At 44.4% G+C, this 12,081-nt stretch overlaps 1 protein-coding gene across 8 annotated transcripts in view; it reads right to left on the bottom strand.

Annotated features, from left to right (window-relative positions):
* The window catches only part of magi1b (membrane associated guanylate kinase, WW and PDZ domain containing 1b), a 128,977-nt gene extending 117,141 nt beyond the window's left edge, over positions 1-11,836 (bottom strand). For all 8 annotated transcript variants that reach the window (XM_070958210.1, XM_070958215.1, XM_070958213.1 and 5 more), the window contains exon 1: positions 11,041-11,836. In XM_070958210.1, coding sequence (XP_070814311.1) covers positions 11,041-11,338 — 298 coding nt within the window. In that variant the 5' untranslated portion in view covers positions 11,339-11,836. The remainder of the gene's footprint in view (positions 1-11,040) is intronic.
* Positions 11,837-12,081: the final 245 nt, after the last annotated feature.

The following is a 12,081-nucleotide window of genomic DNA, read 5'->3' as shown; positions in this document are numbered from 1 at the left end:
TCAAAGAGAGAGTGGTGAAGGTCTGAGAGAGGGAGAGATCATATAAAAAGGCGTGCTGATGTTGCACTATGCTTTTACAACGATGCGGTTGGCTAAGCTGGAGAGATTCAATTCTACAAGCGGCCAGAACAATGAATCCTGTTCGACGATCAGTGAGGTCCTCGTTTTTTGCTTTCTATACAAGTCAAAGTTGTAAAAACTGGCCCAATCTTATCTCCAGCACTGACAAATGATGTGAGGTAGATAAGTATAGGGTTGAAAAAGTCAGAGTATATATGCTGAGGAGATGCATTCATCACAGTGGCAACATTTCAGGTATGCTGATAGCACACCAGGTGAAAGATCTAATACTTCTCTCAACACAGCTGTCGACTTTTCCACAAGGTTCCCTATTAAAATACATGACACTAATTCTTAAGTGCATTTTAATGATTGTGCTTAACTTCCCTCGAGTCTCTGGGCCATTGTGTCCTCCTATAAATCCAACAGAGAGGAGAGTTTTAGGCAAGGTGCAGAGGCATTTGCTGGAGTATGAGCCACACTGGGGCCTATAAAATAACTGTCAGTGACACACAGCAGACACCTGAGACTCTAAAATACTGATCTGAGCCAGCTCCAGCTATGTAAACACAGCATTCCTGAACAGTACAGAGTGCAGGGAAACAGGGGTTGGTGTGTGTGTGTGCCTGTGTGTGTGTGTGTGTGTGTGTGTGTGTGTGTGTGTGTGTGTGTGTGTGTGTGTGTGTGTGTGTGTGTGTGTGTGTGTGTGTGTGTGTGTGTGTCAGTGACCAAGACTATACTCCTGCATGCAAACATAGAATAAGCATGTAAGCTCATTGCATGCAAATATTTTTCTATAAGGATCATGGATGTAGCTTTGCATGTGAGTGCATGTCTCTGTGCCCACACAATCCTGCTCATTTGACCAAACACACAGCACAAAATCCCATGATGCCCACTTATAAAAGCCTTGCAAACAGCATCAGCAGTGTGCTCAGCGTAGTAAACCTCCTTAAAGATCGGCGGCAGTCAGTCAGTCTGCTCTTGAGCAATCACTAGATGAACTGAAAATACAGGCATGACAACAAGGCCTGGAGGGTCTGTGTCAGGTCACAGTCCGTCTGTATGGCATTGTTTGCATATGGGTATCAAATTAGGCTTGTCACTGTGGCCACTAACAGCAGTGACCAGCAGTGTGCCTTTCCCCAACTTGTCCCTGGCGGGCTTTTTTTGAAAACTCTAATCGTTCAGTGAGCCACACCATGATCATGCTCCACACTGTGGAGTGGGAAATGTGATCTCAGATAGATTAGCAAGTGATTTGGTAACCAAACGCAGCACACAGGTGCTCCAGTTTGATAGTGCAGCCTCTCTGAAAAGGCAAATGTTTTGTAATGTACATTCACATTTTTGCGAGGCCTGTGTTTTACTTTAATTATTGCAAGGTCTCCAGTGGCTGGCCTCAAAACTTGTTTACAACATTCGTGTGAGAAATGGGTGTTCCTGCTTAAAATATTAAGACTTGAGGATAAAGCCAAGCTTGTCTGCCTCATAACACTTGTTAACTGCAGCGCAGGGAAGCAATTTACAACAGTATTGCCAATATTTCATAGTGTCAAGTCTATATAAGATTACAGATAGAATGAAACTAGACAGGCAGCATACTGCATACAAAAAGTATCAGAAAATTCATTTTAGAAGGATATCTCAACAAAACTGGGAACCCCAATGGGAATATTGTAGTGGAGCCACTACAGATTAGAATAGAGCCAGTGAGTACAATACAGTCCTGACAAGAAGGCCCCATTTAGCCTCTCCACCATCAGCAGATTGTAAAATGGTTCATTCTGGTGTTGCATAAATTTAGCTGGTGTCATACACAGTAATACAAGTTCTTGAATTCTAAAATCATAAAAGCTGGACTCCCTTTCCACCAGAATACTGCAGCGAGTCTACTTTAGAGCAGCTGCTGTTGGAGGGAGTGCAAGTCTAAAGCAAATGTAGCTTGATGTCAGATTCAGGAGGCACAATAAGAGAGTGGTGGTGAAGATGTACAATATGTTCTTCTTCAAAGAGGATGATTATCATAAGCATGTGAATGTGTGTAGTCAAGGTGTGAACATTTACCTATAGAAAGTGCTGCTGCAACACTATCTTGAACCTTCAAGATGATTAGAAATATTTACCAGCTCTGATGAAAAGCAGGGAAGGTGGGCGAGCTGCTGACACTGACGTACGTATAGAAGGCGGTGGAGTCACATCAACAGACGTCACTTCAAGACACTAGACATTAAGATCTGTGACTGATGCCAACAGTGAAGGCAGAAGATGGACACTGGTGACCTCTTAATTAAGACTCCATCCATTTCCTGTCTTTGCTAATTAGTCTGTGCTTGTCTAATTAAGATTCTTTCAGCAAGCTACTGTCACATTTTCCTCAGTGTACTGGCTTAATGAAGCCTGTACAGTAAGTGATGAGTGTGTGGACTGCTCCTGTCTGTGACAAACGAGAACTAAGTCTCATACAGTCTGTGTGGTGACCTTTAAGGGCTCATATGCATACTGACTTTTACGTTCCACTATCAGACGGGGCAGCGTAACTTTGTGTCCCTGGGGTGCAACCAAGACAATCAAAGCGGCGACCGGTCACACAGCTGAACTGAACTTTTAAAGGCCGTTAGCAACCTCTCAGACTGGGTCGCACAATAAAGATGGAAACTTGGAAACAAGAGACCAATATCCAAACCAACTCTGCGTACAGCTTTGACCTAACCTGAAATAATTCTCTTGCTAAATATGCAACATTAAGTAACATCTAAGTTGCCATGGAGTTCACACCTTTTGCTCTTTTTCTGGCACAAATGAGAATACAGTACTCTTCCTTCTCCAGTTTAACTTCCGAGACCAAAAGTAAAGAATCTTTTGCGTGTGGTTCCAACATATTCTGGATCATTTAGTGTGTGTACCGCAAAGTTGAAGAGGCATGAAACTAATGGAAACAATAGACTTTAATGGGAGTGGCGGAGGGATCTGTGGTGATTGAGTCGAGTTGTGAGTGGCCAGCTTCAGGGGATGCTCAGCTGATGCACAGTCATCACGCAGAGCCACGCAGTCTGACAGGGATATCAGATAGTAAGACGGCGTCACTTGGCCCTGAGCAGCGAACCAGTTATTGCTGAATACCCATCAGCTCTGAAAGGCCACCTGTGAAGCTGATGATACCAGCATATCTCCCCTGTCATCACAGAAGATTACCAAAGCCATTTGGTGTCCTGAGGGCTTCCAGCTAACCGCAGCACACACATGCTTTCTCAATCAAGGCTGCTTCAGTGCTGGTCACCATCACACAGGCTGATACATCCAGATGGGAGAGCTCCGTCTTGTTACGTACCATACAAACAAAAAAGATCATCATAAGTCTTTGATTTCAAAAACATTACTCAAGTTATTTTTAGTGACAGCACAGCAGGTTGCTAAATTAATAGCAATTCCTGATACATCACTGTCATTTTCTCAGGGAGATTAAAGGATAAGAGTGAAAATGACAGTTCGCAGCTGGCTGTCTGCTCTGGGACCAGCCCGAGCCAGGCTAGTTGTTTTCTACCACTTCCAGACTTCATGCTAAGCAAAGCTAGCTGGCCTCAGCTACATATTTGTCAATTGCAGACGCTGGATCAGACCCAATCTTTTCATCTAACTCTCAGCAAAGAAGCAAATAAGCGCGTTTCCCAGACTGTCAAACTATCCTCTTAGAGCAATAGTGGCTCACTGACTCCATGCATCAGTCAGTGAAAGTCAGTGGTCCACCACAAACCTAAACACATGTTATCAATATGTCTCCCTTATTCTAATCTTTCACAGCTATTCTTTTTACCCACAATCCACCACACACTCCCTTCACAGTGACTACCACACATGTAAAGCTGTCTTCAGTGCTTTGCCACAGACTGTCATCCATAACTGCTGTGAAGTGACCTGTTGGACAATTCTTTTCATTAGGAGACTTCAACATGAAAAGGACAGGGTGGGGGGACTCCCCATAATAAGAGCCGCCACAGCTCCCATATTCAGACAACAATGAGTGTGGAGAGAATAGATGAAGACTTGAGGGGGAGAGATAAAGGCAGCAGACAAGATGAATAGCCAGGAAAGATGAGGAGGAGGAGGAATAAGGCCGTGTGGTTCAGCGAGGCATTGTTGTGTGTCACATAACTGTCAGTGCAGGAAGACCCCGGGAGTTTGGACCTGTGTGTGTGCATGTGTGCTCACTGCCACTGACAAACAGACAGACTCGTGCCTAAATCCTCTTAATCAGGGCTAGACTAGTTTACTAAACCTGTCGATACCCCTTTGTTTTGTCTGCATGTGCACATGAATGTGCATGAGTAAGCTTCCCTAAGACTTAACATTTATGGGATTTATGTAAACAGACCCCATGGCCTTCACCAGAGCATAACTTAAGCTAAAGAAAAGCAGAAGAGAGTATAAGTATAGATTTCTGGGTGCAGCCACAACTAGAGAGATGCACTGACAATCAGCATTAACAGCAACAAATGAACACCATGTAAGCTTCCAAGTGTCTTTTCACGAGCTGTATGTCAAGTCAAATATGCCGCTGCAAGGTGATATTACAGAAACATGAGGTGGAGATACAAAAGCACAAGCATTTAACAATGTTTCTTTGTGCCGCAGTCCCTGCAGAATTCAAAAAATGAAAAACATATAAAAACCATCAACTTTTCAAGAGACTAGCAGCATTTTTCTCGGGCACATCCACTTGGTATAGTCTCAGCCATATTAATAATGCCCACAGCCACTACCAATCCCATCAATTTGCTTCCTAGCCGCGGCCGCTGCAGGCCTAACCACATCTCATCTGAGTTTAACAGCAGCGGAGCTGACAGAAAGACTTGGCCAAGTAAGCCTGTCTGGCACGCAAACGGGCACACATACAGTATATGCGCACACACCACTACTATCTTCAGGCTTGCATATGATTCCAATCCTGACTTCACAGGGGACACAGACCAGAAGTGCCTCTGCTCAAACACTGTAGAGACTGAGTGCACAGTGAAGGCTGGCAGAGAGACTGTGACGCTAAGCTACATCTGAAGTGACTGCACATTGGTATCTTGGTACAATATTTTACCACTCGGGTATTGACTTTGCCACATTTACTGTTCAGAAAGGTTGCTCTGGTACTGATAATCATCTTTAATTGAGCAAGGACCCAGACTCCTCAAGATGCTGCTTCAGAGCCATTGGAGCTGCTAGCTTAGCTTAGCAAGGCTTTGACATCCATCCATGTGAATGAGTGCTATGGAGAGGGTGCATTTACCCGAAACACTATAACCACCACTGTAAACCACTAGTTTACTAGTAAAAAGCACTGAGGTACCATTTGGAGGGTGGCATGATGTCAGCTTGTGATCCTGGACAAGTCATAGATTTTTCACTTATTTTGGGGGGAAGCTGGAGGAAAAAGACACTGAATGAATATATAACTTCTGTTTTAATGAACACTATGGAATGGGATCAGGGTCCATTTGGTTTATAGTGAAATAAAGTGACCATAGAAATAAGTTACTAACTCAATAAAGGTGGAACGATGTGCATATTTTCAGGATGTTAATGCTTCACAAAAGACCCTTCGATTGAGAAGTTAACCTGCGCTGAGATCGGAAGTTCATATTGCAAACACTGAGCATCATTATACCCCTCCAGCTGGGGGATTATGCTAACCAAGCAGCCGGATTGATGGAGTGGGAAGAAGTGGAAGCCTTCTGAGTAGATTTGTCAACTCATCCTACACTTTGGCTAGGTTAACAGTTACCTTAGGTACTGAACCAAAGCAGTCTGATATTAAGCTTCGGGCATTAATTTTCCTGTGTGTCCTGACACTCATAAGGAGCTCAGCATTTCGTGGTTTGACAGATGAAAAAAAAAAAAAAGGGCAAAGCGCGGTTAAATTGCTCTGCTACAAATCCTCAAACTGACCACCGAGAAAAGAGAGTGTTGACAGTTTTCCCTTGAACTGGTTTCGAGTTAGACTAAAAAAGGGAAACCACGTCTAAAGCTTCAGACGTTCGTCAGAAATACACACTCGTCTACTGTGCGTGTACACAGTTTGAGGACACTGGATAAGAGCTTCAAAGGAAAGGAAAGGGAACTGCCCCACTGCCTCCCCAGCCTCACTAAACTCACTATCGTAAATTAGTTGGCCTTTCTTGTCCTCTGACAGAGTGTGTAACTGCAAGTGCCGAGTGTGACCAATTCCCATTCACGCTCAATACAACAGCCTACACTTGAGCTAATTACAAAAAGAAAGACGAGTCCTCTGCAAACAAGAGAAAAGACGGCAGGCATGTGCATATGTGCATCTTCAGTGGGATCACAAAAAGCATGGCATTAGTGAGACAGCATTTCATCGTCTATTTAGCTGGCAACTGAGAGTCCCAGCAACACACATAAACACAAATTCAGCTAAAAGTAGGCAAGATACTTAAACTGTACACATGTGACTTCTATCTCTCCCCCTCTCTCATACCCACACACAGACACACACGCGCACTCTCACAGATATAAACACACACCCTCAAATTGAAGCCAGAGATCTTTCTGAAAGCCAGGCTACGAGGGAGGAAGTGAAACCGTTCCACCGCTGTCAGAGAACACAAAGGTGGAAGATCGGTTGGGGCGAGGGGGGTGTCCAACTTCCTGCTGCGAGAAAGGAAATAAACACTTCCATATGCAATCCCTGCCAGAAATGCTCGCACAAACACACACAGCTTCAAGTTCACGCAGTAACGCAGTGCTGTAAATTTGAGCAGGGGGACCCAAGTTAGCCGTATGAAAGGGAGAATATTTTCTGCTTTCAGAAATGTATAGCTAGTAAAGCCTCATTCATCACACCAGCCCCATAATATCCTGCTCTGAGAGAAATTCACTCCTCCAAAACTGCAGTTCTTCGATTCCTGATCGGTCTGGGAGAGAATCGGTTGATTTTATGCGATGGTGAGTGTGAGAGAGTGTGGTCACATGCAGCAAATCCTGTTGACCAAGGCAAACCCACACACAAGCAGACCTCCTGCCCGGGGAAACCCGTGAACTCTGGGCCACTGTCCCATTTTTCATGTCCACAAAACACACACACACACACACACACACACACACACACACACACACACACACACACACACACACACACACACACACACACACACACACACACACACACACACACACACACACACATTTGTTATACATCGTGGAGACCTTTGATGGCTGCAATCCTAATCTCAATTCTAATCTCAAAACCTGACTGTTACAGTGCCCATCTTTCTGTCCACATTGAAATATACCACAAGAACACACACACACAGACACACCATCATGGAGATTTCCCTGATTATTAACACACCCAACATGTGTACTAACACCACAGAGAGCATGACGCTAATCTGCTCTCAATCTGAAACCTCTCTGCTGTGATTGTGTGTTTGTACAAGCATGTGTTTGTGCGTGTTATCCACAGTGTTTCCCAGAGGCCGTGCTGCATAATGTGGAGCAGTAGGTCATCTTCTTATGAAGATTATCCATAAAGAAGTTCCGGGATTTATCAGATTGGCAAGTCTCATCATAGTGTGACTCTGTGTTTGCAAACACAGCATGCTGGCTTTGTCATTAGAGCACATCTCCCTCTGAGTATTAAACAAACTGCATTATGAGACGTCAGTAGCTGCTTATTTGGAAGGGTGAGAAGTGGGAGCGCATGTTTGTCTGTGTAAGAGACTTTAATTACATAATGCAGTTATTTTCCCACAGCTTCTGGCCGATCGATACACAGTATAGTGAACTCCTCATGGCTTGGCCTCCACAGCAGTGCACAGGGCATGTGTGACTGCAGTAAATATGCATGTGTGCTACTTTTTCACTGATACCCAAAGCAAACATTTCAATCTCTGCAGCAGAACCGGTTAGAGTCTCTTATCAGCTTAGACTAGGAATGCCCCTCTGCGTGTGTGTGTGGTCTGGAGAGAGTGCGGAAGGTCTCGAGCGAAAACTTTTCAACACATCTCTTTATAAGTCTGGCAGTCAAAAGCGGCAAATGCTTTGAGACTATCAGGGAGCCAAGGCGCTGCAGCCGCACCACACGTCTCACTTGATAGAAGTGAGAAAATGGCACAAGCTCTGGGTAAAATTGGGTCACTTTGATTTTACAGATGGCCCTTGTTGCTAAGCATATTTTCCCAATTAAGGCTGATTAGGGAGGGAAATTCCCAGACAGCGTGAATTATTAAGAACTTCAAATGGAATTTGATCATGTGACATTGTATGGCGGTGACACCCGACATCTCCAGATGGATCCTAGAAAAAGTCTCTTTTTTTCCACCGAACATTTGAGACTTCTGATTGGCTCAAAGTGAGGAGCGAGTTTCCTCTTATTGTCTAAAGTCACTACAAGCTGCAGAAAGGATGTGGGGAGGGGCTGCACGATCGACACTAGCTGAAGTTATATGAACTGAATTATGTAATTCTGAATTCACACAGGTTTCACTGAATGGACTAGTAAACAGTACTTAACTCAAGTACTGAAGCATGAAGGAAAAATATTATATCAGATATTCTGAAAATTCAACAACCAGCACTTTCAAACTGAGCTGCGCCACCATGATTCCACCTCACAGGTATTTTCACTCATTTTGCCTGATTAGACCTCTTCTCAGGCCTGCGTGGGGGTTCACAGACTGAGGCCTTGTCCACACATATTGTTTAAAAGGATATTTTCCCCTTATGTTTGAAAACAATTCTGTCCACACAACCCTCGTTTTACAAAATATCTCTATACACACAAGAACACAAAAACGTTTCCAAATGCTCAAAAAGCACGTGAAGCCAGTCTGCGGCAATAAAGTCAACGATTCGTCAAACACCAGAGAGGAGCATTTGGAGCATACGTACTGATAACAGGTACAAACTGTAAACTGACACCTGGCAGTGCTAACTGAACGTAAACACACCAGAAGTCTGTCGCTGTTGTTGTTTCAGGCACATGAACATGTGATCTTTTGCCAAACACTGGATACATGTCCACACAGATACACAGAAACCAAACTTTTAAAAAATCTGCATCTGTACTTGCATGGAGGAAAGTTCCCTCTGCACCTGTATAGGTGTGGACAAGGCCTGAGTCTGACTGACAGCCCCCAAACTGTCCTGTATTGTCACACAGCTGCCGCCCTTATCATTCTTATTAGTACACAGGCCATTTTTTACTCGTCACGGTGGGAAAAGCACAGGTGCTGTTTTATCCGAGCGTCCCAGTGAGCCGCGAGAGTGAGCCAGCGAGGCAGCATGCACAGCAGCAGGCCGCGCTTCATTTCACTGTTAACACATGTGCTCATTGAGAGAGGTGACATCACAGTGTCACCAGCAGAGCTCCGCCCATCTTTGACCTAAGCAGAGGTCTAATTAGCCACTGAGTGAAAACGCCTGTGTGCAGGATCTTTACTTCATTTAGCTTTTTTCTATTTTTTTCTGTTTCAAAGTTTAAAAATATAAAGTATTTGTGACATTAAAGTTGCACCATGCTGAATTCTTAACAGAAATGCAACTAATCTTAGCTACTGAGAGTTTGTTTTCCCATTAACCCCGACGCTCCCCATCCCAAACAAGATATTCAAATTTTCAGTTGACGGTTGTCACTGTGCTTTGTTCAGAGACTGCTCTGCACAAGGTTCCACTCTTTACTCACAGGGAGACCAGTGCAATCATCCATATTAGTGCCACAGGGTTTTTTTGTGATATGCAGGTAGATGCTTAAGTTCAAGTGAACATGTAGCGCCTTTGAAGAGCAGCCTGGTGCCACCTCTAAACAGGCCCAGCCAATATCGCTGCCAGCATTCACAGGTTATAAATATGTGAAATTGTCCTTGAAGAGCTGCTGCTCTTTTTGTGTGTCTCTACAGGAGGGTAGTGTGGCTCAGGCTGGCTCTGAGCATCCCTTCAGCAGTCTGCTTTGCCATGCTGGGAGCCTGTCAGAGCGGTTCAGTGTCAAGCTGCCCGGCCCTGCTGAGTCAAGCTGACCATGAACTAGCCAGACCAGCCACACGGGCCTGATGTGAGGGGCCTGATGTTCCCATTCCTGTTAGGTGCTAGAGAAGTGTTGCCAGTCTAGCCTGTTTGAGGAGTCAACAGATACCGTACAGTCCTGAAAGACAGGCAAAAAAGACGCAGGCCAACTCGAACTTTGCTTTTTATCCGCTTGTTGCGTTGATCACCTCTGTGTAAATTAATGGTGACTTTTTATTTCATATGTGTTTAGCTTAGACAAAATTGAGGGTAAACTGACCTTCTCATATGTTTTTGTATATGATATTTCATGGTACAGACCTCCTATACAGTCCAAATAGGATTATCTTATTTCTCTTTAAAATAACTGTAACGATATGATCATTTCAGTTGTTTATTGTTTTGTTCTCCATAAAAGATGATGGCTTGTTAAACTAAATTGACATAAATTCACACATTGTATGGAAAGGTTTTCAAATGCGCGTCATTTGAAAGGGTTAGAACGGAGAATGGAAAAAAAGGAACCGACATTACTCGCGACAGGTGGTATTTCATCTCGGAGCCTATGTGGAAAAAAAGTGGCCGCCAAACGTCATTCAAAAATCGGCCAATTTAACGTGACCTCCCTAACAGACAGGTGTACAATGTCACGACGTCCTGACGTAATGAGTTCAATAAACCAATGTTTCACCTGGCAGAACTTATTCCAACATATGACCAACTTCTAAATCACCCACAGAGCTCCTCTGTGGAGGCAAAGCCAACTTAAACGTTTCACATTTGATACACTTTCAAGCCTAATTGTGCATTTTTCTGTGTGCCGAATTGAGGCTTGTTTCCTTTTATTTTCACAAAATGCTTGGCAAATGCTTCTACCCCTCTCATTTTCTTTCCAGACAACAGGAAAACATCACATGGCAGGCGTTTGAACGGAGTTTCGCGTGTGCCGCTGCTTCTTCCAGTCCTTACCTTGCCTGACAGTTTTCAACCTTACGGGACCTTTGCAGTTCTTTATCACTGTCTGTATGTCGTACAAGGGTAATCCCGAAATCGAGAGGTTCTCCACCTCCAGCAGCAGCTCCCCTTCATTTAATTTTCCACTTTTGTAAAGCACGTCATCCTCGTTAACTTGCCCGATATAGGCGAACTCCCCGTTCTCAGCGCCGCCGCGCAGTGGCACATTCAAGTCACCACGGGCATCTTTAGAGACGGAGGTCTCGGTCACCCTGGAGGTCCAGTGGTTCTTCTTCAGCACGGGTTTGGACATTGTGAACAGTTATGTCCAAAACAGTCGGGCTCTGCCACTGGGATGAGCTACAGTCACAGCGGTGATACCTTTCACAAAGTAGACTTGTATCGGAGTGAAGCGCAGCAAACTTTCTTTCTCTTCCCCAGAAACATGAGCGCCTCTGACAGTATTGTCCCACCGCTGTCCCGGGGTGACAAATCAAGCCATTCTCGTTGGCTCTGAACTCGCTCCTAACTGTGCAGCTACTGTTTTCATCATTTTCTTAACATCCCTGCAGTTTAATCCTCCTTTATCGATGTCATTTTACATCTGCCACGGTCCAACTCGTGTCTCGTGTCCACTTCTTAAATCCTCTCAGTTGTTCTTCCAAACTCACTTTTAATGGCGTTTCTTTCTTCTCTCCAGTTACCAGCGCCTGCTCTTTCCTCTCTCTGTATCCGCCCGGTGACTTTGTCGGTTGCTGGCACCGTCCTCCGTCCGTCTGACCAGGTACGACGCTCTCGCGCACTTCTCTGGATCTCGCTCGCACTCTGGACTCCGCTGTGACGCTGGGAATGTGTTGCTGTTCGTGCTGCATTCATGTGCTGTCGGAACGTTACATGTGTGCCTGCATAAACGACTCAACAACGATGAGGATGTACAATATGACAACGATGTACAATATGATAAACGTATTTTTACTGTATCATAGGTAAAATGTAACTGGAACCTTCCCGTAATCTACGACGTTTCGAAAATTTGAGTAATACTGTATAATACTG

The sequence above is a fragment of the Chaetodon trifascialis genome, chromosome 3 (assembly GCF_039877785.1).
Source record: "Chaetodon trifascialis isolate fChaTrf1 chromosome 3, fChaTrf1.hap1, whole genome shotgun sequence".
Taxonomy (NCBI): domain Eukaryota; kingdom Metazoa; phylum Chordata; class Actinopteri; order Chaetodontiformes; family Chaetodontidae; genus Chaetodon; species Chaetodon trifascialis.
Note: the sequence above shows the minus strand (reverse complement) of the source record. Positions and strands in the feature narration are given on the sequence as shown.